At 45.3% G+C, this 27667-nt stretch overlaps 1 protein-coding gene across 9 annotated transcripts in view; it reads right to left on the bottom strand.

The window, feature by feature from the left end:
* Positions 1 to 27667, bottom strand: part of ITSN2 (intersectin 2) — a 126198-nt gene continuing 98531 nt past the window's right edge. For all 9 annotated transcript variants that reach the window (XM_059891815.1, XM_059891814.1, XM_010810287.4 and 6 more), the window contains 11 exons: positions 13823 to 13944; positions 12061 to 12167; positions 10995 to 11178; positions 8358 to 8456; positions 6546 to 6713; positions 5933 to 6148; positions 5228 to 5349; positions 4502 to 4584; positions 1953 to 2036; positions 1379 to 1552; positions 1 to 914 (listed from right to left, as the gene is read on the bottom strand). In XM_059891815.1, coding sequence (XP_059747798.1) covers positions 757 to 914; positions 1379 to 1552; positions 1953 to 2036; positions 4502 to 4584; positions 5228 to 5349; positions 5933 to 6148; positions 6546 to 6713; positions 8358 to 8456; positions 10995 to 11178; positions 12061 to 12167; positions 13823 to 13944 — 1517 coding nt within the window. In that variant the 3' untranslated portion in view covers positions 1 to 756. The remainder of the gene's footprint in view (positions 915 to 1378; positions 1553 to 1952; positions 2037 to 4501; positions 4585 to 5227; positions 5350 to 5932; positions 6149 to 6545; positions 6714 to 8357; positions 8457 to 10994; positions 11179 to 12060; positions 12168 to 13822; positions 13945 to 27667) is intronic.

The raw sequence follows: 27667 nt of genomic DNA, 5'->3' as shown, positions 1-27667 counted from the left end.
TTTGAAGCTACATTCATAAACTTATATTTTTATTCTCTTTCTGTACATATTGGCAATGATAAAGCTTAAAGATGCATGTCCTATGACAACGCAAAACAAGGGATTTACATAAATAATTTATACTTCAGAAAGTTAAAGTTGAAAAATATTTTCCGCATCATTAAGAGTTCACAGTATTTAAAGTAGATCAAGCTTTCTCCCTTAGATTTCAAACTATATTGTCTCAGCAGAGAATGATAACGTCTAGTCAGGAATAAAATGCTCAAGTTTCTGTTCCAGTCAGTGCACGAGTGGACACTGTTTACACAGCAGGCTGTTCCCAAGCTGAGGCTGCAGCACTTCTTTCCAGTCCTTCTCCTCCTGAGTGGCTGTGACCCAGCAGGGGCCACACGGTGTGGAATGGTTACAGCGTCACCCAAACCACCCACAGTGGACACATTCAACCAAGTGATAACGTCTGGTGGTCTGATGCCTCATTTCCACATAATACTTTGTATCGCCCTGAAAATGGAAACCCTGGCATCCAAACACAGCCGAACATGTTAACACTAATACAAGGCACTGTGCTATGGGGTTTGGTTTATTTCTAGGAAAGATCGTGTTTGCATAGATAGCGAGCGATTTAGTGTGCAATAAAACAGAGGCCCCAGCGCGCATGGCCTTGTGATGGATGAAGCCGCGTGACGCTCCTCCCGCTCAGGGGCAGCACCGGTTGTCTTCTCCGGCCCCAGCCCAGTGGGCAGATCCCTGAGGCCCCTATAGGAGAGTTTTCTGCTCAAAAAGCTGCAGGTCAAAGCGGACCCAGACCTCCCCGGTGGGGACCTCGTGCAGCAGGAGTCGGCGGGTTGTAGGGCCTTTGCTTTCTTGTTCTGTTCGAATTTTTGCCACTGGAACTTCAGTGCGACCCAGGAAATCTGGTGAACAGACATGAGTGTCAAAAGTCTTCTTTAAAAAACTGTTAAAAAAACTATCCTGGAGGGAATGTCTGAAGCAGGATTTATAAAATGTTCGCATCCAAAACAAGTAACTCCTTTTGGTTAATGGCTGTTGGAGACTGAGTGGATGGATACGTGCAGAACAAGGGGTCTGTGTGAAGGAAGCTGCCTGTGGTGACCCCAAGCCTCGCTGGTCAGGGAGTGTCTCACCCGTTCAGCAGGTGCTACGAGCACAGCGTTTCCATCAGGTAAGCAGGGGTGACGGGGTGGGAGACTTGACACATACCTGAGGCCGCCCACCCCTTGCCCCCGAGAAGGGGCCCCACCTGTGGCCACTGAGAGCTCTTGAGGGCCATGGGCTGTATCACTGCCCTTAGGCATTCCAGACCCCGGATCCTAGTGTGTGGGGGGACCTTCATACCCCTTCCTGAGTTATACTTTACCGTCTGGTGAAAACTGATCTCTGTCGAACATGGTAAGACACAGCACGTCCTGATAGAGGTCCTTAATGAAGAACTGGCAGTTAAAATTCCATTTGGGATTTAGTGTGTCCTGGAGGGTTCTGGTGGTGTAGCTCTGGGAGCCCATGCTGATTTCACAGTACGGATTGCTCTTTCCTGAATGAAAAAAAACAAAACGTGGCATGTGATGGAGGGGCCTTCCTGGAGCAGAGCGGATATGGTGTTTCTCTATAGACCATGGCCTGTGGGCTCCGTTCCCAATACTGAGAGCATCCTAAACCTGGGGAGGAACCAACTGTGAGGGCTTGAGCAGGGCCACTCCCCAAGAGCAGGTGTCATTGCAGCCTGCTTCCTGCTTTCTCCACTCAGAAGCACCGAGGAAGGAGGCATCAGTACCCTCTGGGAAAATAGAGGAAGAATAATTTTGGCCCAATAACCATTTTAGTGGCACTGGAAATACCGACTTTCAAAAAGTGTCCCATTATTCAGTGTACAGAAGAGTCATAAGCAAAGAGCAGGGTTGTTACCACGTCTGTTGAATGAAAGAAGCATTTACCATTTGGTTTACAGGCTTTCAGTTCTGTAGCTTCAATGACATGCACCATCAGACGCCCGATGCCTGAAGACTTCTGAGAGCGAGCTACAAAAGAGGAAGACGAGTGACGTTAATTTCTTCTCTGAGAACACAGACAGTGTAGCTATGGCGCTAAGCTGTAAATACAGTCTATCTTTCTAACCAGCCCCAGCAGTCCCCAGCCATGCCTGCCACCTAAGCAGCAACGGGCAGACCAGCATGGGGCTGCTCTGTGCCTCCGCCCAGGCTGGGTCATCTGCTGGGGCACCCGGCAGCCATCTCTGCCTGTGGGCAGCCTGTGCACTCTTAAACACACAGGTCCAGTCTCACCGTGTATCATAGGCTGCCCGATTTGCAATTCTGGGTCAGTCCATCCCCTCTTCCAGGGGCAATGGTGGAGTGCAGGTTTTTAAAATTCATCCTTGTGTAAACCCCTCAACTGCCTGGCAAGTAGTGATATTCATAACATCATATTATATTCATTCAGCACTCAGAAGCAGCTACCATTTATTGGATACTTACTTTGTGTTGGGCATTTAAATAAGTTATATTATTTAAACTGCAATGTTTACTCTACAGGATAGCTCTTTATAACTGCCATTGTCATATATGAGCAAATGGCGTCTTAGAAATGACTATAACATGTTTATGTCACAGAGTCTCTAAATGGCAAGGTCAAAACTTAAAATGTCAGGCACCAAAGTCTACTTTCTTAGCCATTCCCCATAATTCCAATTACATATAAACACTTTAACTTATAACTTTTACTTAAGACCTTATTCTATTTAAGGAGGTACTCAAAAATGCTTTTAATATGGGGAGAAATGAGTTAGTGAACTCAGATCTTCTTGGTAAATGTAAAGATAGTTAAGCTGGGTTTGCTTGTAGGGGTTTAAAAACTAACAAGAAAGCTGCTTGGTGAGCTCCTGACTTTTCAAAACTCAGGGCAAGTAGAACTTTCTCTGTGAGAAGCAGCTCATCCCCCATGTGTGCCCTCAGCTCAGGAGGCCCTTGCATTCAGTCTCCTTGAAGGCAGGGCTGGGCTGTATTCATTTGCAGGCCTGGTTAAGCCTAGCACAGGGCCTGGCACAGAGTAAGTAATCAATAAATGTCTAAGAATTGAACACATGGAGAGTGCATAAATGTACATACAGATATTGCTGTGAAGCAAAACTAATAAAGAAAAACTTTGATTTATCTTTGACCAATTAAGAGATCATTATATGCTTTCTGAAAAGCTTCAATCATTGATTTTTCAATAGCAAGACTTTAAAGTACCATTAAAATAGGATTCAGTTAGCAAAAGCCAATTTACACATACCTTTCAGGAGTATGTAACAAAATAAGGGAAACCTGAATGAAAAAACATAAAGAGCTGCAACTCCAGCAGCCAGGAACACAAGTGGGAGGACTGGTCAGGGAAGGGCCTCATGCCACAGCCTGGTGGGAGACTGGGGGTCTTACCAGGGCTCTGCCACCATGAGAGGGCAGGATCAGACAGAGAACCATAGACAGGACCATAGAGAGAACATGTGGGACTTGGCAGCTGACTAGAGAGGCCTGGGGAAAGGGGGTGTCAGGGGGCACATTTCCAGCACATGGCCGAGGACAAGAGCTGTGCCCTGAGAGTCTCTGGAGGAGCTACTTCCGGCGGCGGGCGGTGGGGGGGTGGGGAGGGGAGTGGGGGGTGGGTGGGGGTGAATTCATCCCATGGGAGGGGTGCAGCAGGCGTGTCCGGAGAGCATGGGCTGGAGAGACAGCAGGCCAGCTGCAACCGCTGAAAGCACCACAGAGACATGGTGACATGAGCTGGGGAGGCCCAGAGCCAGGGCAGACTCACGGGGCGCAGTGGGAGGAAGCAGGGCTAGGAGGGAGAGCAGGAAAGAAGACTGGGTGCTGGGAGAGCCTCAGGGGTGTCATGGGGGCCTGGGGAGGGAGGGTCCTCAATTTCCTGCTGTTGGGGGGTGGTCACTGGTGTCACATGAGCAAGTTTTCTGCACAGGGTGAGGGGACAGCAAGTGAGGGAGAGGGGGAGACTCAAGGTCCACGACCGGGTGTTGGGACAGGGAGGATGGGTGGGTCCCCAGGGGGGGCCGGGGTACAGGCTGGGCCAGGGAGGAGGAGCAGGGTGCAGAGGAGCTGATGGGAATCTTCACAGAGGTGAAGTCTGATGGAGTAAAAGGGACCAACAGGAGGTGGGGCCGGTTATGTGAAGGTCAGACCCTTCTGCCTGCAAACAGAAGTGAAGAGTAAATATGCAGGCAGGAGGGGCAGAGACTCTGTATGCCACAGGGGCATCCCGGGGCTTGTGCTGGACGACCCCCATCTGTGCAGTAGGCAGTGGAGGGGCTCAGGAGGCCCCCTGGAGTTTTGAAATGGCTGTGGAGGACGTAGTGGGCAGCAAGTCTGGTCTTTCAGGCTGTCCCTGTTTAGCCCCTCTCTGCAGCCTGGACTCTGAAGTTGGGACCCCACCCAGTCCCCAGGGCACCCTGGTGTGGCGAACTACAGCCCTCCAGGGCACCACCGACTACCTTGATAGGCCTTCTCCCGCTTCTTCTTTTCGGTGTCGATGTACTGCTCAGACGCGGCCTTGATCTTCTGGACCCAGGCCGTCCTGGAGGAGAAGCAGAGTGCAGCCATCACACACCTCCTTTAGGGTCACTCACCCAGAGCTCCTCACTCGGCTTTGAGAGCTTCCTAATCCTAGACCTAGCGTGAATGCAACTGAAGGGCTCGTTTGCTTATTGAGGATCAAGCTGAGAATTTCTAGACAGTTCTTGGTGGCACCAGGCACTTGTCAGGTGCTGGGCGCACAGAGATGGAAGATGCAGTGACAGCTGAGCACAGTAAATGACGGGCTCTGGTCACGCAGAGGGGGACCTGCACCAGAGGACAGCGGGCATGGCTGGCCGGGCAGGGAGGGAGGAGGCTCCCAGCAGAGGGCAGCGGGCGAGGGCAGGCGTCCCGGCCAGTGCAGGGATGGGACAGGGGGCCTCAGCAGGTGAGGGAGCACAGGCTGCCCCTGAGGGGTCGCGGCAGGAAGTGAGGTGTTGGTCTCCCCCTTCAGAAGACCCAGGACAGACCAGAAGCAGGGTGTTCGCGGTCACCGGGCCGTCTAAAGCCAGGCCTGCCAGTGCGATTGGCAGAGGCGGGGATGAGTAGGGTGGGAGCACAGACTGGAGGTGGGTTATGGTGGAGGGAGAGGTCAGGCTTTCTCCTGGGCCTCAAGGCAGGTCACACATGTAGTCAAGACTGACCTCTCGTTAATGTTGTCTGTTCGGAGGGTGTAGACCCGGTCAATGTGAGAGATGTGGAAGACAGGCTCGTCGCTGGAAGGGTCTGTGGGCAGTTTTACCAAGGCTTCATTCAGGAAAATGGGCTGAAAGAATAAGGGCCAAAACACAGGCTGTGAAATGGGTCGGAACCCTCCACCCACCTATGTCCAGAGCCTTGTCTGTCCCGAAGAGTCTTGCTGAGCAGTGGAGAGGGCTCTAGCTGCCAGAGTCTTTTACTCAGGAGAAAAGAAACTGCTTCCTCTTTCACGAAAGTAAATATCTGGGGTATATCAGCTGTTACTGAAGTGGGGACAGGAGCACCAAGTGTCCGTGACTGCTCACGTGACAGGGTCTCTCCACAGGCCCTGACATTCAGCCCTTTGCGTCAGCCTTGGTTTCACAGAGAGACCTGATGCTGAATGCGGACGGAGGCGGGACTGCCCGTTGTGTTTGCCGGGGAAGGAGCTGGAATCCACAGCTGGGATCTACGGAGGCTGTCAGAGGGCAGTGAAGGCCCAGCCACTCGGCTTCCTCCCTGGGAAGTGACTGACAATGGAGGTGTGAGCCATCTGGAGGCAGGTGAAGAGTCCCCTGAGGATGGCAAGGGCCCAGGCCAGGAAAGAAGTAGGCCCTGAAGAGAGAGGAAGCACCTCATTATGTGCCTGATGCTACTGCCAGGACACTTACCGTCTTATACATCTTGAACTGAGCACTGGACTTTGAGCTGAAAAGCTTCTCGGAGGCCGAGGAGACTGCGAACTGCTTGACCATGTAGGTGAGAAGCAGGAAGTCGTTGAAGAGGAACCCGTGTAGCTCCTTGTTGCTCTTGGTCTTGTACAGCTTTCCACTGTGCAGGAGCTTCCGGGGCCCCAGGCAGTTGGTGAGGGAGTTGAAAACAAGTTGCTTAAAGAGAGAAGAAGGTGTCACTTTGCAAGTCCCAGCACCCCTGGCAAGGTCCTAGGCCTGAGGGAGGGGTGGCAGACCTCTCCAGTGGGAATGTAGCTGTAATCTTTTACTTTCACACAGAAGCTCCTTATGTTTATTTCTCTTCAGAGTTCAGACCGGCGCAGTGAAAAAGATTACTTAGAAACCCACAGAACACTGACCCAGCTGAATTCAAAGAATGCAAAACATAAATCTCTCTATGAGAAAGGACAATGACAACCCAAGAAGGGGGCAGGATGCTGAGTCTGTATGGGCTGAGCTGAGGCGTAGACTGTCTACACTAGGAGAAGGCATGAACCTGGATCCCCACCCACAGCTTGCCGGGCGGCACCCAGCTCAGGCCCGCAGCCCTCACCTCCGCAAGCCCATCGCACTGCACGTGCGTCTGGATCCACTCCAGTCGGTCTGAATTTTCCTTCTCCCGAACTCCTTCATTCACTTGAGAGCAGAGCTCCTCTGCCCGCTCAAGGGCCAGCTTCAGAGAGGAGTGGTCTACATGATTCTCTGGGGTGTTCTCCAGAATCTGGAAGAGAGGGGCTGTTTCATGTGGGATGTCTTATGGCTTCCACCTGCCCCACCAGCCCAGGTGCTGGGTGCTGGGAATACAACAGTGAGCAAGACAGTCGTTCACCCTTGAGAGGCTCAGGGGCCCATGATGGGGAGATAGGTGACTCAGGGACAAGAGGGTGGGCCAAGTGCTATATGGACCAAGCGCCCTGCACTGTGGGTCTCTGTTGGCTCTCTGGCTGAGTCTGGGGTTGGGGGGTGGCGGTGTAAGGGTGCCTCCCAGTAATCCAGGTGAACCCTCCAGTATAAACTGGCTGCACCTTTGATAAGTGTGTTAATTTGCTGCAACCATTCATTGTATTTCTGGGGTCACTGATCTTTCTGAAAAATCTGCTGAAAGCAGTGAATCCCCTGTTACAGAATAAAACAATAAAACCATGATGTCAGCATGTAGGAAAATGCACTCATCTCATTCTGAAGTGACTGTACACTCCTGAAGGTAAAAGCATAGAGAATGCATCTTTGTGTGGTTGCTTGGAAATGGGTGGGCCTACCAGTAGACCACTATTGTCTGGTTTTCTGGGTTCACGGTCCCTCATTCACAGTCCCAAAATGTGAAAAACTCTGAAAGCCGAATGCTTTTTTCATTACTCATTTGGTGGCAAAACCTGACTTAAACTGAAGAGATGTACTAATTAAGTCTATGCCTAGTGATTATTCATTAACTTCACTTCAGACTCTTAACATGTTAGTTATCAGTGCTGCCCAGGCTTTGCTGGGGTATTATGTAATGCACAGCGTTTGAATTATATTCTGTATTCTGAAAAACATCTGGCCCCAAATATTTCAGGTAAGGGATTAACTGTGGATTACTGTGTATTAATGGGTCCGTCTGGTATCAGAACTGTGACATTAGTTCTGTATTAGTTTTGATGTGGCTAATTAGTTCTGATAGGGTCTAACATGGCTTATAGACTGGTGGTCAAGACATAATCAATAAAAGCAACAGTCTTATGGTATTTCTACTGTGTTTCTTTGTAAGATGACTGAAATTACCTCAACGATTACTTGTGGAATAATCCTTTGAAGGTCTGCCTTCTCCTTAGATGGTTTATTGGCTCAAGGGGCTCACATGGTGTCAAAAAGGTGAATGGAATTTTAGTGGGACTATGTGATCAGCAAGCTGAGGTGGGGACCTCAGCGAGGGGATGTGTCTAGGACACTGAGCTGGAGACTCCTGGGATGTCCAGGTTAGGCATTTAGTTGGTAGATGACTGCAGATCTCAGGGGGAAGACTGGACCCCAAGGTTGTGGGACTAACAGGGGACTCTGTCTGGGCTCAAGATGGGCTCCACAGCTGGGGACCTAGAGGGTGTTGTTCTGTCTAGACAACATACATGCATAACCTTGAGAGGCCAGAGGCTTCCTGGCAAGGGGGAGGACAGGCAGCCCAAATGACCCTGGATATGTCTTTTATTTGCCCACGTCCAGGATTTATCCCTGCAGACAACATGTGTGTGTGTCTGTGGGCACACACACACACACTTGGTGCCTGGTGCATCAGACATGGAGTCAGACCATGTGGCAGGTGGCTGGCATGCTTGGAGGCTTCCTGACCATCAGCCTTGAAGGACCCTGCTTCTCCCCACTGGACACTCACGCTTCTGATGAGGAGTGGGTAGCGGGTGATCCTCTGCATGGGCTTCAGCAGGAAGCTGGAAAGGGGCATCCCTTTACACCGAGGGTCAGATGCCAACTTCTGCAAAATAATTGAGAGGCTCGTGAGGAAATCAGAGCCTAAGAAAAACGAGCGAACACTGGAACTACTCCTCACTTTGACATCTTTCAGATTTTGAATTTCTTTTAAAAACTCAGGATCCAAAATGATACCCATCAATTTAACAGTAGGAATATCCCACCTTGTGAGCCAGACCCCACGAATACTTTCAGTTCTTTCTTAAGGTGGTTTTGACAGGCTGTGCGAGCCTTCCCTCCATTACTGAGAAAGACCATGCTCTCTCAGCTGTCTTCCAAGTCCACTGACCTTCTCAGTCTTCCTCACTCCTTTTTTCTTTCCCCCCAGTGTCCCACTGAGTCCCACAGTGTAACCCAGACCATCAATGGAGCCGAATTATTCTCCTTTTCATCTGATGTTCCAAAGGCACCTCAATACCTCAGCATACCTCAAAATGAAGTCCTCGTCTTCTGTCATAAAAGCATCGTCTTCTACCTCTATTCCTATCGGAGTTGGTAGCATCATTCTGCACCCACCCGCCTCCTTCCCACACACCTAGGAGTCACCACTGATGCCAATCTGTCTTCTAAGCAGCTCTTGGTCTCCCCCACCTCTCGCTGTGCATCACTGGGCTTCATCAATGACAATACCATTTACTGAGCACCTGGCTGAGTCAGGCTGACACTGTCCTGCTGCTTTTTCTTCACTTGGCTAATTCACACTCATCTCTGAAGACTCAGATTAGCCTCCTCTACTCCAGGGTCTCCCCTCCCTTCCCGTGACCCTTTTCAAGCCCCTATGGCTTTCTTTATCATCACGCCATATCTGGACTGAGTAACACAGGTAGAGGTACCATGTTTGAGTGTCTCTATGACCTCCCATTCAGACTGTAAACTTCAGGAGGCCAAGGACCATATTTATTTGATTCTACACCTTGGAGTAGTACAGGACCTAACAGAGTAGCTAGTACTCTAGGACGATCACTTTTAACAACTGAAAAGTAACACATTTACTATAATTTACCTAATTATTCCCCACTTTAAAAATTGCCCCCTCCTTCTGTTTTTGGATATTCTATGTTTCTAAGATAAACATCTTCAAGCTATATATTTCGATATCTTCTGAGTGTTTTTAAAAACCAGCATTTTAGAATGCAGCTTGTTAGATCTACTTTTAATGTAATCAACACCATGCCTTTTATTTAAAGACTAAACACTTTTTATTTTTGCTATTGTTACAATCGTGGTGATACTGATATCCTATTTATACTGCTACTTTTATAACTATTTGAAAAAAAAATTAAATCTTTTACTATGATTTGGACAGCAAAGAGATCCAACCAGTCCATCCTAAAGGAAATCAGTCCTGAATATTCATTGGAAGGACTGATGCTGAAGCTGAAACTCCAATACTCTGGCTACCTGATTTGAAGAAATGACTCATTTGAAAAGACCCTGATGCTAGGAAAGACTGAAGGCGGGAGGAGAAGGGGATGATGAGAATGAGATGGTTGGATGGCATCACCAACTCAATGGACATAAGTTTGAGTAAACTCCGGGAGTTGGTGATGAACAGGGAGGCCTGGTGTGCTGCAGTCCATGGTTCACAAAGAGCAGGATATGACTGAGCAACTGAACTGAACTGAGAAGGTAAATGTCCTATATTTAATACTACAATTGATAATTAAAACATTCACATATACTCATAATTCTACATTTATCTAATTATTCTGGTGAATGTTTGTTTCTGTGATCTTGGGTTTCTTTCTATGCTTTTCTTCTAGTTCATTTCCAGGCAACCCCTTGCCTCCCACCGATTGAAGGGTTCTGTCCTCAGTGCTTTATATTGAACCATTTTTGCATTCCTGAGATCATAGTAAGATAAATAAATAAAATTAGCATTACTATGTGCTGGTCTCTGTGCTAAAGTACTTTAAAAGTAATATCTGATTATCTCCAGGTTACAGATGAAGGGACTGAAGGCACCAAGTGTTAGGAAAGTCGCCCCAGTTCCACAGTGGACTACAGTGTTGGGGCTGGGATTTCAGCCCACACAGTTGGAAGTCTGTTTCGTTACAAGCATGATATTGTGTTGCCTCCTGGAATGATCTGATTTGGTTACGTAAGCTATTTTATATTCTTCCTTTGAATAAGACGGGTATAAAATTAAAACAATTTACAAAATTAAGAAAGTAACATTCTGGATGCTTTTTGGAGTAGAAAATAGCTGTTTACATTAAGTAGGCTTAAAAAAATATGCTATTTAAGATGGGCAAAATAATGGTCCCAGAGCCAAGAAAAAATTCAATTCAACAGGAAAGGCAACTCAAAGCAGTCAGAAAATTCTCTGCCATATTTGTGTTTCCCCCCGTGGACAGAGGAGCCTGGTGGGCTACAATCCATGGGGCTGCAAAGAGGCAGACACGACTGAAGCAACTGGGCACACACAGAAAGTGACGATCATACCCGTCTCTACTCCTGAGGCCTCCCAGAGGCCTCCACACGCCTCTGCCTCCTGGTTCAGAACAGGGCTGGCCTGCCTGCGTTCCCGGGATGGAGTTACCTTTAAAAATTCTTTGAAGTCTGCGTGTTCGTCTGTCTTCTGCTGTAACAGGGCTGCTCCATTAAGCTGACAGCTGCAGAAGCGGATGTAGGCCTGCATGTGGGACAGCTCAGCGGCCAGGATGTCCCCGATCATGTGCACGGGCATCTTCTCACCCCCGGTCTTCTTCCGCACCCGCAGCGCCCTGCAACCAACACACTCTCTCTCATTTCTTGTTTAACTGAGTGTCCGTCGCCAATGAACAGTGAATATCTTGGGAGACTAACAGTAATAACGACCAGCGAGTTACCTGAAGATCTCTAGCACTATGGGGGAAAAGTCAGGAGGAGGAGGCAGTTAGGACCTGAAGCTCCGCCTGCCCAGCCAACCTGGGTGAACTGTGAGCAAAGAAGAAAAAATGAAGACTCTGCGCTTGGGTGTTCCTCAGTCTTTGGAACTCTTTTGGTTTCAGCTTAGTTTCTTAAAAAAGTTTCTTTTGAAAGTTTTCTAACTTGTTTTCAGCTGAACCAAGAAGAAAGAAATTTCTATTCTCTGCAGGAGAAGTAAGGGAGCAAGAGTCCGCAGAGGCCGGGTGTGGAGGTGAAGGTAGTGGTGGACACTGTGCCCAGAGAGCTGCTAAACCTCAAGGAGTGGGGAGAAGCAGCGAGTGTGGGGTGGCTCAGAGCTCCCCCAGGAGCCTGTCCTCGTGGGCGGAAGGGACGGAATTTCACACTACGCTTAGAGGACTGCCAGTCCAGCTGCTTATGTCTGGGACATAAGCTGTGGCTTCTCTCCTGACTCTAGCTGATACAGAGTCAAGTATGGTTTGGAATCATATGTTAATGTATTGTTTAATGACTTCATTTTTTCTTTACTTAATCAAATATTTTGTTATATTTTGCTTCAATAATGATGTAGTTTACAGTACATTACAGTTAGCATTTCATAAAATAATAATAGAAAGCCTGAGGGAGAGGAAAGCAGTGGAAGTTCTCTGTTAAGCAGCTCAGTTGCAGGGAGTGAAGTGGAAGTCTTGGTCCCAGGGCTGGGGTGGCCGCTGCCACCAAAAGCGGTGCTCACAACTCACTTCAGCAGCTTCGTGTTAGCCATGATGAGCTCCTTCCAGTTAACAAAGATCAGGGCCATCTCTCCTTCAGCGAGAAAACCTGGCTCTGTTATTCGTTTCTGAAAAACCTAGATTCAGAACAAGAAAAGGAAGTCAGCTCTAGGGCAGTACACAGCCTGTGTGGTCTAAAGGAAATGATATCTTCATACTCAGAAACCAGGAAGAGCAAGGTACTTTTATATAAACATACACAGACTGTTGAATTTTAAACTGCAAAATTACCCTACGTTTTGCTATTTCGGCTCCTCTCAGGGCTGATTCTGAGGACTGAATCCAGCAGTCCCATCACGGAGAGTCTCATATCCACCTCCTAGGGGTCTTACACAGGTTAATTAAACCGTGGGCATAAAGCACCCCACACCAGGAGGGCCTGCAGAACTGAGGGAGCAGGACTGTTGTCAGATTGCACCACAGGAGTCTGGAAGCAGTTAGTGAAAAGTGCAGCAAAAGAAACACCGATGCCTCACCTCACCCCCAATGCTGACCACCAAGCACATGTGGATTTCAGAGGCTGGCTGACCGAAGGGGAAGTGATAACACTTTACACTGGTAGTCCATAGAACTTTAGGTTTCACAAAGTTCTGATATGCACACACATGCATGTGTGTGTGTGCATGCACATGTGTGTGTAAGTTTCTCAGTTAACTTCACAGATGATGATGTAGGTCATGCTGAGTCAGGTATTATTATTTCCAATGGACCCATGAAGAAATGAAGGCTGAGAGTGATGTCCTCAAGGTCACAAAGCTAGTTTCCACTAAACAACTAGGAAATGACTTTAAAAGCCTTAAGGAAATGGCGACATCATCTGAGACACCTCTCTTCATGTGTAATCTCTCCAAAATACATGTGACATTACTCTGTTGAAACTGTTCTAAACTGACATTTATAGCATCAAGCTGAACCTGGAGTCCAAGAACTCGGATAAGTCTATGGACTGACATTTCTAAACCTCTATGGTTTCAGAGTCAGATGGAAGATGCTTGGATGCTCCTATGGGAGAGAGAGACCTGGAAACAAGGTCACTCTGCTCTGAGGCGCTCTGGAAGGACAGGGAGAGCATCTGATTGTACTTTCATCCGCTGATTGACTTGTGTTACTGTTTATGCCTTCTGTTGACCGGCTTAGCGTCAGCCTCAGTGAGTAGAGCAGAGGAGGATGTGGTGGCCGGGTCCTTTCAGGGAGGGAATGCTGATGAGAATGCTGTCCACTCACCTGTGGACAGTGCTTTTCACCCTAAACCCCTGACCCTGACTTGACGCCTCACACCTGAGAGGGTCTTATGAGGTGGCAGAGTGGTTTTCCAAACTGATAAAAACATTAGAGGAACACTCCCACTGCCTCACAACTCCACTGGAAACAACTAAACTTTATGAAAATGTCAGAAATGTCAGGTGTCAGATTGGCAGTGCAGACATCGTGATAGCAAAGTCTGAGGCAGCACGTTTGCGTCAAGCCTTCCCACCCAGGCTGTACCTTTGTCCTTCCTGACGAGGCCACCTCACAGCCCACTGAGGCACCGAGCGCCCCTTCTCTCCTCATTCTGAATGACTTAATCTGACAGCAAGAGCTGACTTGAGACCGTCAAGGCCCCTCCAACAGGCAGAGAAAGCATTCGGAGGGTGTGAGAGCGCCTGTCGCTGCTGGTGACTCCACTGTCAAAGGCGACACCCTGCTACGAGCCCCCACGCTGTAGGGAGCCCGCAGAGCCTGGCGCCCTTACCTCCACGACGAGCTGCAGGTCGTCCACGTAGCGCTCCTCCGTCTCAATCAGCTCGTGGATGTAGCCCTGCCTCTTCCTTTCCACCGGCTGCATGGTGTCCAGTGTTTGGAGATCAGCACACCCTGTGGAAAAGCAGGGTAGAGTTTCAAAATATTACTTTCTTCTCCTGGAAGGAAAGAGACATCTACTGGGAGGATGCACTGAGTTTACCAATATTGCCTCCAAAGAATCCCATGGCCAGCCAAAGGGCCCTGGGACCTGGGAGAGCAGAGCAGTGTACACTGCGGAAGCTGGATTCACCATCGGCCCCTCGGTGCTCCACTGCCGCTATTAGCAATGCCTGTAACGGCTCAATGTGGCCTGAATGTCTAAGGAAGTTGTGACAGTGTGAAGGACTTTCAGAAACAGCCTCAAAGAGGCCTTAAACTGTGCTGAGCTTGTGAAGAACCTATGCTCTTCTAGCCATCTCAACACATTCTCAAACTATTGTAATAATTAAAGGAATCAAATGCTTGAGAACAGTGTTTTCCAAATTGCAGGTCATAAGCCATTTGTGAGTCATTCTATCAACAGATTTTTTAAACAGAAACAGAACAAAATTAACAAATGAATAGAAGCTACCATTATACAAGGGGCTTCCCAGGTGGCGCCAGTGGTAGAGAACCCGCCTGCCAATACAGGAGACATAAGAGACACGGGTTTGATCCCTGGGTCATGAAGATCCCCTGAAGGAGGGCATCGCAACCCACTCCAGTATTCCTGCCTGGAGAATCCCATGGACAGAGGAGCCTGGCGGGCTGCAGTCCACAGGGTCGCAAAATCGGACACGACTAAAGTGACTTAGCATGCGCCACGTAAACAGGATCGGTAAGTACTGTCCTGAGAAAATTTTCAGTTAGGTATGTATTTGTGGATGTAAAATGTAGTTCTTACTGTGAGCTGCTGTTTAAAAAGTGTTTGAGAAACATTTCTCTAGAAGACCCAAAGTTAAGTGATCAATGAGGAAACCTAAAGTGCCCAGAACCCAGCAGTTCCCAGCAGGAACACTACCTCAAACCTAGGAAACAAAGAACTGGTGGTTCAGGCTACTCTGCAGCCACAGAGCCTGAGGGTGGCCCAGGGCAGTCTCGCATGGCGTCAGGGTGAGAAATACGCATTCACTTCAGATCAGTGCACAGGCAGAGCTCAGTGTCAAACTGAAGTGACGTTAATCTCAGAGTCGTTGGGTTAGAAACTGAAGGCTTGGCTTACGTACAAGAGGAGGGGAAAGGCCTCAGAAAGCCCTTATCAGACAAAAAGAAAAAGCAGGTAGGGGCCCCGCCAGTGACAGCAGTAGGCAGTCGCAGTGTGTGTCTGAGAGGCAGACAGGAGGGCAGCAGGAAGGTCTGGGGAGTGAGGCGCAGGAGCAGGGGCAGCCGTCAGTGGCCTCTGCAGACAGCGGAGTTTGGATCAAGGCAGATGTCCGCTCGGGGTCAACCGCACAAAGCCACAGGGGTGGAAAAGGCCAGGATCAGACCAGGCTTTTAAAGGAGGTTCTCTTTCTGACTGCTTCGGAATGTTTATGTGTTTTGTAGAGATTGGGCCTTACAGAGAGTTGTGAAGACAGCTGTTCTACTTTCTGCACATGCTGCCAACAACTTAAAAAAAATTACTCCCACGGTCAAACAAAAATTGAATTAAGGCGGGTTCCGTTTGGTGGTACCAAGAAGAAAGCACGGTGCCAACTGTCATGGTCAAACTTCTCAGGCTTTTCTGGGGACTGTGTTTCACCCTGTTCTGCAGGGAGAACTGTAGGAATGAGCAAGAACTGGGGACAAGCAAGGCTGCCTCATGTCCCTGCCTGCCCCGGCTCTGCAGCCAGGAGGCTGGGGGAGGCTGGTGCCTGGGACCAGTGTTGCTGGTGGTGGTGCTGCTGATCACCCACCACCCAGCTGACTCTGGTGGAAGCAATGGCAACAGTTTCTAAGGCTGCTCCACCTCTTTGCTGGTGGTTTACAAATCTTGGTCCTTCATATTCTGCCACATTCACATTCTAGCTCTACTACTACTTAGATAACATTTTTGTCCATGTTTGAGCAAAATACCTAGGGAAATCATGGGTTCGATGTGCTGGTTACGTTTCTTCTAATAGTCACCACCATAAACATGTAACCATTAACATCAATTGAATTCTCCTGGGCCCTCTTTTTGCAGCCATTGTGTTGGGCACCAACAGGATATCCCACTTTAGGAAAGAATGATGTATGTTAAAACCTGCAAGCATTGGCCTGTCTGTTCAGTGTCTGCGAATAATAGGAATAGTCTCAAGTAGTTTATTGTTTCTAAAGCTGGAACATACATGACGTTAGCTTCATCAGGATGAATGTGGGACAATCCTTGTACTAATACCCTGGCTGACATTTGTGCATTTCATTACTTATGGTTCTTAAATGTTTATCCTCAAAATTTCTAACCTGACCCCTACCATCACTTTCAGATGCTCTTATCTCTGATGTCAGGGAAAAAAAAATACAGGCATGATGCCCCTTTAACTTCCTGCCTGTCTCCCTGCTCACTTATCCCTGTACTTCCTGCCTGTGTCAGGGGCCAAGAGGATCCCACTTTTTCCAGAAGCCAGAATCCCTAATCCACCCTCTCTGGCAGGACCCTTCGCCGCCCTTCCACTTCCCCTTTCAGTCCTCAGTGGTCCCTCCAGGCTATGAACACAGTCACGTGTCCCTCCTACCACGATATTTACAACAAACACACTCATTCCTTCAACGCTGCTCCTTCCTCAGACACCCGTCTCTAGTCTTACTGCCAAATGGCTCTAGAGGGGTCTGTCATTCACTCCCCCCGACCCCAGCTCTCTCTGTCACCTCTCCAACTCAGAGTCACTGGTTTCTGTCCCACTGCTCCACTGACACTGCATTTTGCTTTTGTTTTTTAACTTTTAATTTTATACTGGAGAATAGCCAACGATGCTGTGATAGTTTCAGGTGAACAGCTAAGGGACTCCGTCATGCACAAACATTGTATCCATTCTCCTCCAAACTCCCCTCCCATCCAGGCTGCCAGGGAACACTGAGCAGAGTTACCTGTGCTATACAGTAGGTCCTTGTTGGTTATTAATAAATACAGCAGCAAGACATTGCTTTTGTGAAGGTAATGACGACTCAGCATTGCCAGTCCAGAGACCCCTGGGAGCTCACATCCTCCTGTACCTGCGCACAGCCCTGACACCTCTGATGAGCTGCTGCTTCCAGCCCTCCGGTCTCTCCCTCAGCCCCTGTCACTCTCCTCTTCCTGGTGTGTCCTTCTGCATTTCTGCTTCTGCCTACCTCCAGACTCTCTGCTTCCCCCAGTCCAGCAAACACTACAGTGTATTCCTGGCATTCCTGACCTGCAGGGTCAAATGAGTGTGGGCAAAGCTACAGATGTCCTTCTCTGCTGGGGTCACAAGGTGCATGGACATACCAAGGCTCTGAGAAATCCTGCTCTAAAGAAACATTCAGTTTGAGTGAACTCAAGAGCTGCCCACACTTACTTGACCCTCTGTTTTGAGGGGAGAGTGAATCTGTCGAGAACTGAGGAATTAGGGTTTATGGATAGAATACACCCCTCTGCCATCCTCTACACCTGCACTGTCCAATATGGGACCCATTAGCAACATGTGACTACTCAGCACTTGAACCTCGGCCAGTCCAAATAGAGAAGTGCCATAAATGTGAAACATACACCAGACTTTAAAGACCCAGTACAAACATCCCGGAATGTAAAATAATGTATCAGTACCGAAATTGTTACACAATTAAATATTGAAATGATAGTATTTTGGATAATGCTGGGTTAAGTAAAAATAATTATTAAAATTAATTCCATCTGTTTCTTTTTACTTTTTAAAAATGTAACTGCTAGAAACTTTTAAATTACATATGGGCTTATATTTGTGACTTACATTATATTTATATCGAACAGCTCAAGCCAGCCACTACATTTTTTTATCAGGTTTCCTCCCTGATGGAAATGTTCAATGGCTGCTGTTTTTTTGCAGAATGAGGTCCTAACTCGGGGGGAGCACAAGGCTCCGGAGTCTCCTGAATCCAGCAGCAGCCTGCCTCTGAGCGTGCCGCCCACCTTCTGGCCACCCTGGCCTCATGATGCGCTGCATCAGTCCTCACGATGAGCTGTACACACTGGCCATGGCGTGGCTGTTTCCACTTCTGTCCTGGGCTCTGTCCATAGCCCTTCTCCACCCAGAAGCCATCTCATTACCCCTTCAGGGTGCAGCTCACATGATCCTTCTCCGGGGAAACCTCTCCCATCCCCTGTCCCACTTGCTCCCACACTGCATCTCCTTCATGTTTCCATGATACTGGTTTGCATCTATATTATAATACTTCACATAATGTGACTTGTAGTTCACCTGTATACAGTTAGTATGGCCATCTCTCCTAATGGAGGTCAGGCACTGTGTCTGACAGTCTATAACATAACACTTAGCAGTGCTTTTGCCCATGGAGGTCAGGAAATACTTATTGAATGGAAGACTATTTTGTCATCTCCAGACCCAATTCTCATCTTTCCCCTGCTCTGCTCTATACTTTTGTCTTACTGAAGCACATCTCTTAATGGTTCCTTTAGTCACATTCGTGGTATTAGTGGTAAATACTTTCAAATTTTGCCTGAAAATGGCTTTATCTCCCGCCCTTTCATGAATAGTATAATTAAAATTCTAGTTTGACAGTTATTTTTTCTTAACACTTCCTATTGTTGGGTTGAGTTGTGTGCAGTCAAGTCTGACTGCTGTTCCCGTATAGTTATTCTGCTCTTTCTTGCTTACTATTTTCAACATTTTTTTTTCTCTTTGGTGTTTTGCAATCTAGGTATGTATGGGTTTATTTTTTTCCCCAGAAGTCATTGTTCTTCGGAATCTGTGGAGTCACATCTTTCATCAATTCTAGAAAATTCTCAACCTCTAACCAGGCCAAACTCTAAGGCTACTTTTGTAAGCTCCTTCCTTACTTGGCTTCTGCTTGGATTTGGTTAACGAGAGGAGGCTCCATCAGGATACTGAAGACTATTAGGATAGACTAGGAAAAGAATCCTCCTGCCACAACAGTGAGATGACAAGAAAGCATTTAGTCCCCACTGGGTAAAGAACAGAAATGCCTGGGCTGCATCTCACATAAATTTGGAGTTCAAGAACTCCTGAACTGATGAATTAACACAAAAATTAATTTCTGGCTGGTGATACCTTCAGGGTGCTTGCCCAGAGAAAACGTACAAATGGTCTGGAGGGTCACTCTCACAACCTTGGTTCCACAGGGTTTACAAAGAAAAACCAAGTCTTGCTAAAGCTGAGTTCATAGTAAAAAATTACAAAAAACAAGGACAGACTCCCCATTCATTTTGAGGATTAGAGCTGCAAGAACGTTAGAACAAAAGGGGGTATAAAATATGTATGTTTAAAATAACTCAAGATATATATAATGTACTTGAAATCCTAAGTAGGGTCTAAAAAACCAATAGGCAGATTTGAAAAAGAAATGAACAGGAAGGTAAATATTATCATAATATTAATAGATGAGATAGCTGATAAAACACATCTGAGAAAACAATTAGTAAATCTGAAAAAGAGCTGAAGAAATTACTTAGAATAGAGCCCAGAAAGACAAAAAAATGGAAAACATAAAATTAAGGTTAAAAGATACGGAGGAGGAGATGACAAGGCCTTACATACATCTAATAGGAGTCAAGGAAGGGAGAATAAAAAGAATGGGAAGAGATAATATTGAGAGAATGGTTGATAATTTTCTAGAACTGATGGAAGTTATGATTATACAGATTCAGGAGCAACAATGACTCCTGGGAAAAAAATAAAATAAACCCATACCTAGACTGCAAAATGCCAAGAAGAAAAAATTGTTGAAACAGTAAGAGAGAAGGGGCAGAACAATTACACAGGAACAGCAATCAGACCTGGCTGTAGACAATGCAACCCAAGAATAGGGAGTGTTGAGAAAAAGTAACCGTCAAACTAGAATTCTAATTATACTATTTTTCATGGAAGAAAGAAAAGAAAGAAGCACTCAGTCGTGTCTGACTCTTTGCAACCCCGTGGACTCCTCCGCCCATGGGATTCTCCGCCCATGGGATTCTCCAGGCAAGAATACTGGGGTGGGTTGTCATTTCCTTCTCCAGGGGATCTTCCCAACCCAGGGATAGAACCAGGGTCTCCCGCATTGCAGGCAGATGCTTTACCCTCTGAGCCACTAGGGAAGCCCATTTTTCATGGAAGAGGGGGAAATAAAGGCATTTTCAGGCAAAGTTTGAGAGTATTTACAACTAATAGATGAGATTAAAGGAACTGTTAAGAGATGTACTTCGGTAAGAAAAAAAATTGAATAGAGAAATAAAGAGATGCAAAGGGAAGTAGAAAAAAGAGAATGGTGAGCACAAATATTAGTAATGATGTGAAAAAAGTTATTTATATTAGAAAATAATAATAATGACTAAGTGGGATAAATTCAGTATGAATTTTTAAAAAAGAAGCAAAGGAAATACATGGTAAATAAAACATATCTAAAAAGATAGATATAAATAAAAGTATCAAACAGTTCTAATAAATGTAAATACCTTAAAACTATCAGTTAAAAGAGAGATTCCAGACTGGATAAAAAAAAAAATTCAGCTAGATGCTATTTACAAAGACACCTAATATGTAAAGTAACAGAAATATTAGAAGTAAAGGACTGGAAAAAAAACTATCCAAATGCAAAATATAAAAGAGCAGTGTGTGGGGGGATTTATTAGCAACAGACAAAACAGGATTTCAAGGACTATATAAGAAAATATCATAAACAACTCATGAAAATGTAATAATTCTTATTTGCAACAGGAGCACTTCAAAATCTAAAATAAAAAGCTGACAGAATTACATCCCCCAAAAAATAGAGAAAAAAGAAAAACTAAAAAATCTATCATTGAAGTAGTAGATTTTAATATATTTCTCTTAATGAAAATCAGTAAGAATATGAAAGATTTGAACACAATTAACAGGGCTCATATAATGAGAATATAAACAAGAGAATACACATTATTTTGCTCAGGCAACCAGGGACATCTTTGATACTTTTCTTCTTCTCACACCTCACATTCAATCCACCTATAGCTCCATCTTCAAAACAGATCAGAGTGGTCCATAATCTGACCACGTCCTACCTCATCCACCACCATCATTTTGATCCCCTCCAACCCCCAATGTAATCTAGCAAGCCAGAGCTATTCTATTAAAACATAGCAGGTCATGTCACTCCTTGGATCAAAACCCTTCAATGGGGTGTTCTCACTCTGAGAAAAAGTCAAAGTTCTTAAAATCAGCCCACAAGAAACAATCTCCCCCATCTCTGTGGATACCTCTGTCCTCGCTGCCTCCTCCTCTTGCTCCTTTCTCATTCCGGCCACCCTGACCTCTGTGCTGCTCCTCAAGCATCACAGGCATGCTCCTTGCATGTAATGTTCCCTCTATCTAGTGACCTTCCACGTGTCCACAGTGCTTCCTTCCAGATACCCATATCTGTCTAGTCTTTGCTCACATCACCATGTCAGAGAAGCTCTGAGTAGTCAGTTTGAAACTGAAATCCCTCTGCATCCATCTCTCCCCACCCAGCACTTTCTTTCCCTAACTTGCTTCAATTTTCTAAAATTTCACATACTTACTCGTCTTGTTTTGTCTGCTGCTGCTAAGTCGCTTCAGTCGTGTCCAACTCTGTGCGACCCCATAGACGGCAGCCCACCAGGCTCCCCCGTCCCTGGGATTCTCCAGGCAAGAACACTGGAGTGGGTTGCTATTTCCTTCTCCAATGCATGAAAGTGAAAAGTGAAAGTGAAGTCGCCCAGTTGTGTCCAACTCTTAGCGACCCCATGGACTACAGCCTACCAGGCTCGTTCATCCATGGGATTTTCCAGGCAAGAGTACTGGAGTGGGGTGCCATCTCTTTTCCCCTGTTTTGTCTTACCCTACTCAAATATCAGCTTCAAGAGGACAGGACTTTTTATCTATTTTACAATCTTCTATGTCTCCAGTGGCTGACACATAGTAGTAGGTTTTATAAGTATTTAAAATCACGATGATATGAAGATAGACTCTGAGCTGCAGGAGATGGTGCATCGATATTAACTACAGGAAGTCAGAGAATGTTGAAAACATCCTGGGAAGTTCTTTCTGATAGACAATAAGAATGGGAAAGCAGGAGAAATGAGAGATCATGGCTACTATCAGGTCAAAGTTCCCAAAGAAATAATGAGTGGTAGGCTGGGCCACAAGACCCCTCCAACCACGTCCCCCCTCCCCACATACACTTGTTTTTTAGGATGTGGAGACTGAGAGACAAAATATGAAGAATGAATAATGGTTATGAAAACTCTGTGTCCCACTATAATTGGGAACCACTTTTCTAAATTACAGTGCAAGCAAGAAAATAAGGCATCTTCGCAGATAGCTGCGAAGATTCCAAAAAGTGAAGGACAAAAGGCAATCTGTGATGACTGACACAAAGAGGGCTTGTTCAGATGACATCACGAAGTCCCAGAAAGGTCCTTGCCCATTCTGAGGAGAGGAACGCCCCTGAACAATGCTGTTCTCTGTGTCCCCAAGTTCAGCTGCCAGGGTGTCACATAATGGTTTTCAGTCTCACTGTGTGGAAAATCAGTGAAAAGATGAGATTTTAACAGTAAATCCAGATGACTGAGCTGGGTGCATTTTCTGAAGGCTGCCTTTAATACTGAAGCTTTATCAGGGCAATAGGAAATTGCTGGACATCTTATTTTGTAAGAGAATAGCCTTTTATCTGCTTGGCAAATATTTACTGAGTGCAAACCATGTGCCGGGTAGCATGCTCCCACCATGAAGCCATATACACATTTGTGGTTTTGCTTTTGGAAATTTAAATAATCCGTGAGCCATTTTTTAAGCTCTTGTGTCATTTTTCGATGCTTGTCAAGTTCCATGCCATCAGGTATTACGTCGCTTAAGTACAAAAAGGTCTGTCGGTGTATAGTCTAACGCCGCAGACCATCGGAAAGCAATATATCTGACTATCAGAAAACAGACACATTCTAGAACTGCCAAAAGCAGCTCTAATGATAAACGCAACTGGATCTGCATTTACCCAAGTAAAATCAATTTGGTGTTATTTTTAAATTTACAGTAAAATATTATAAGCCTAAAAGACAGCAAAGACCTCCACAAAGCAGACAGAAGTGCAGATTCTGGCCTCAAAAAGCAGTTAGTTGAAGCTGACTTTTTGCATTATCTTCTAGTCTCCCAGACTTGATCCTATATCACTGACTCAACTGAGGGAATTAATGTATTATTCAGAATACAGAATATTAAGAAAAGATGTCATGAAAGAGTTTCTTCATGTCCACCCAGCACAGAACTTCCAATTTTAACAGTACAAATAACCAACATGGGTATGACTGTTTACAAACCTCTGATCAATCCTCTGATTAACAAATACAAATTTGACCCCTATGTATAAGCATATGGAAAATCTGAGGCTTAGTAGTTAAGGGACTTACTGTAGGATTTAGAACTACTAAATCCCTAAATCTAGGTACATTGATTCAAGTCTTACACTTTGAAATTCCAGGCCCTTTTAAATGGTGCTTACATGACAATCCTATTTGGCGTGAAACACTGGCAATTGTGTGTACGAACCTGACCTGGCCCCAGGCTTGCTGGATTCTTGAGGAAAAAAAGATTTCAGTAGAAATATTTGGAATGCAAAAAAACCCAAAGGCACTGAAGAAGCCAACCGGGTCCTTTAACTCACCTTTAACTCTTTTTTGTATCTCTGTGACATCATTGGTCCCTTTACTAAACTTCTAATCCGTTACGCATGCATAATAACTTGTATCTAACAGCCAATTTCAAACAGACTGTGTACCCTTCACGCTCTGTATTAGTTCGCCCATTACTACAGTACTGACCTGGGGCAACAGGAGTTTCATCTGCACATATAGTTTTTTCTTGTTATTACTAAGCAGACTGCTACACCTCTAACTTTACCCAATGGTATGGCTATACAGCCTGTGTTTTCCAGCTTGTTTATGACTATATAATACTATACCCCAAACTGCCGAGTTTAGAACACTAATTCTGTAGCACTGCCTGACTGACTTCATGGTGGTTAACAGATGACCACTGGTGACACAGGTTTCACAGCAGCAGGTCCTTCCAGTACCTTGAAATGCAACTTTACCAGTCTCAATTCATTTAAAGCTGTAGCCTTCTTCAGCGATCAATGCAAAGAAATAGAGGAAAACAACAGAATGGGAAAGACTAGGGATCTCTTTAAGAAAATCAGAGATACCAAAGGAACATTTCATGCAAAGATGGGCTCGAAAAAGGACAGAAATGGTATGGACCTAACAGAAGCAGAAGATATTAAGAAGAGGTGGCAAGAATACACAGGAGAACTGTACAAAAAAGATCTTCACGGCCCAGATAATCATGATGGTGTGATCACTGACCTAGAGCCAGACATCCTGGAATGTGAAGTCAAGTGGGCCTTAGAAAGCATCACTATGAACAAAGCTAGTGGAGGTGACGGAATTCCAATTGAGCTATTCCAAATCCTGAAAGATGATGCTGTGAAAGTGCTGCACTCAATATGCCAGCAAATTTGGAAAACTCAGCAGTGGCCATAGGACTGGAAAAGGTCAGTTTTCATTCCAATCCCAAAGAAAGGCAATGCCAAAGAATGCTCAAACTACCGCACAATTGCACTCATCTCACACGCTGGTAAAGTAATACTCAAAATTCTCCAAGCCAGGCTTCAGCAATATGTGAACCGTGAACTTCCTGATGTTCAAGCTGGTTTTAGAAAAGGCAGAGGAACCAGAGATTAAATTGCCAACATCCGCTGGATCATGGAAAAAACAAGAGAGTTCCAGAAAAACATCTATTTCTGCTTTATTGACTATGCCAAAGCCTTTGACTGTGTGGATCACAATAAACTGTGGAAAATTCTGAAAGAGATGGGAATACCAGACCACCTGATCTGCCTCTTGAGAAATCTGTATGCAGGTCAGGAAGCAACAGTTAGAAGTGGACATGGAACAACAGACTGGTTCCAAATAGGAAATAGGAGTTCATCAAGGCTGTATATTGTCACCCTGTTTATTTAACTTCTATGCAGAGTACATCATGAGAAACGCTGGACTGGAAGAAACATAAGCTGGAATCAAGATTGCGGGGAGAAATATCAATAACCTCAGATATGCAGATGACACCACCCTTATGGCAGAAAGTGAAGAGGAACTCAAAAGCCTCTTGATGAAAGTGAAAGTGGAGAGTGAAAAAGTTGGCTTAAAGCTCAACATTCAGAAAACAAAGATCATGGCATCTGGTCCCACCACTTCATGGGAAATAGATGGGGAAACAGTGGAAACAGTGTCAGACTTTATTTTTCTGGGCTCCAAAATCACTGCAGATGGTGACTGCAGCCATGAAATTAAAAGACGCTTACTCCTTGGAAGAAAAGTCATTATCAACCTAGATAGCATATTCAAAAGCAGAGACATTACTTTGCCAACAAAGGTTCGTCTAGTCAAGGCTATAGTTTTTCCTGTGGTCATGTATGGATGTGAGAGTTCGACTGTGAAGAAAGCTGAGCGCCGAAGAATTGATGCTTTTGAACTGTGGTGTTGGAGAAGACTCTTGAGAGTCCCTTGGACTGCAAGGAGATCCAACCAGTCCATTCTGAAGATCAGCCCTGGGATTTCTTTGGAAGGAATGATGCTGAAGCTGAAACTCCAGTACTTTGGCCACCTCATGCGAAGAGTTGACTCACTGGAAAAGACTCTGATGCTGGGAGGGATTGGGGGCAAAAGGAGAAGGGGATGACAGAGGATGAGATGGCTGGATGGTATCACTGACTCAATGGACGTGAGTCTGAGTGAACTGTGGGAGTTGGTGATGGACAGGGAGGCCTGGTGTGCTACGATTCATGGGGTCGCAAAGAGTCGGACACGACTGAGCGACTGATCTGATCTGAATGCTCTTTACCCTCTTCTCATCTGTATCTTGGAATTAAATCATGATCGTTCTAATTCTGTGATTTGAAGTAACAACAACTCCAAGTTAGTGAGGGATGGCTAAGAGCACAAGCTCTGGAGTCAGATCTGGACACTAGTTATATTCCATCACACCCAAGGTGTTTAGTTCATCATTTAGGATACAGCAAATGCTTGGTAAGTATTAACTCTTACTTCCAGTATCTATATGCTAAGACTCTGGACTGGTGCTTCATAAATTGCTTAAGTTTCACCTGTAATATAAATATTACTCTCTTCATTATACAGATGAGGCGAAGGCTCCTAGGGGTGAGCTCACAGAGCCATGATTCAAAGCAGCCACAACTTCCTATTACATTCATTTTATCATTCTTGGATTTTGCCTTTGATAACATCATTAAGACATCTCTCTTAAGCATTTCTTTCAATATTTGTCGTTGTTTAAAAGTTTTAAAAGTGATTATAAAGACAATTTACTCAACTTAAAAATAAGCAAAGGATCTGAACACACACTTCTCCAAAAAAGACATACAGGTAGCCAACAAGCACATGAAAAGATGCTCCATCATCATTAGTCACGGAGAAGATGTAATTCAAAATCACAAGATATCACTTCACACCTACAAGGATGGCTTTAATAATATGTCAGATAATAACAAGCATTGGTAAAAATGTGGAGAAACAAAAACCCTTGTACACTGCTGGTGGGAATAAAAAAAAAAAAGTAGCCATTTTGGAAAACAGTCTGGCAGTTCCCCCAAAAGTCAAGCCATTTGATCCAGCGATTTCACTCCTACGTACAGACCCAGGAAAAATGAAGTTGTATGACCATGCAAAAACTTGTACATAAATGTACATAGTATTATTTATAAGAACCAAAGAGTAAAAACCCAAATGTCCACCAATTAATATATGGATAAATAACAATGGAATATTCCATAAAAAGGAATGAAGTACTGACACACCCTATAGCATGATGTACCTTGAAAACATTATGCCAAGCAAAATGAGCCAATCAAAAAAACCCCAAACATTTTATGGTTCCATTTGTATATGTTCAGAACAGGCAAACATGGAGACAAAACACAGATCAGTGGTTGCCTAGGGCTGCATGGGAGGCAGGGTGCTTAGGAAGATATGAGGGTGATAGCTAATGGATACTGGTTTCTTTTTGAGGTGATGAAAATGTTCTATAATTGACTCTGGTAACGACTGCATAACTCAGTGAATATACTAAAAACCACTGATTTGTATAGTTGGGGGAACTGTGTGGAGTGTAAATTATGTCTCAACAAAGCTGTTACCAAAAAAGTGATTATGTTCAGTTTTATCCTTTTGAATATTCGTCTTAAGAGATTCTTATCCTTATTATAATATTCAGCCCCTGCTTCCTCATCTTCTCTGCATGTACCTTTTACACAGAGAAAACACTGCAGCCTTTGATTTTTCTTCTTTTCATTGGTTCAACCTACGGCTGTACTGCAGGAACTTCATTATTATGAAAATGGGAGGCAATATTAGCATTGGAGAGCAGAAGCTAAGAGCATGGACTCTGGAGCCAACCACTTGGGTCTGAACCCAGCTCTACCAATGACTATCCGTGTAACTTGACCAAGTTATTTAACTTCTCTGTGTTTTAATTTCCATGCCTATAAAAAGGAAACAGTAATAAGGACCTTAGAAAAATACCTAGACTAATAAGTATTCAATAAATAGCACATTTCCTCTTTTCATTTTATTGATATGAGCAATGGTTATATAGGTAGAATTTTATTATTTTAT

Source organism: Bos taurus, chromosome 11 (genome assembly GCF_002263795.3).
Source record: "Bos taurus isolate L1 Dominette 01449 registration number 42190680 breed Hereford chromosome 11, ARS-UCD2.0, whole genome shotgun sequence".
NCBI classification, from domain to species: Eukaryota; Metazoa; Chordata; class Mammalia; order Artiodactyla; family Bovidae; genus Bos; species Bos taurus.
Note: the sequence above shows the minus strand (reverse complement) of the source record. Positions and strands in the feature narration are given on the sequence as shown.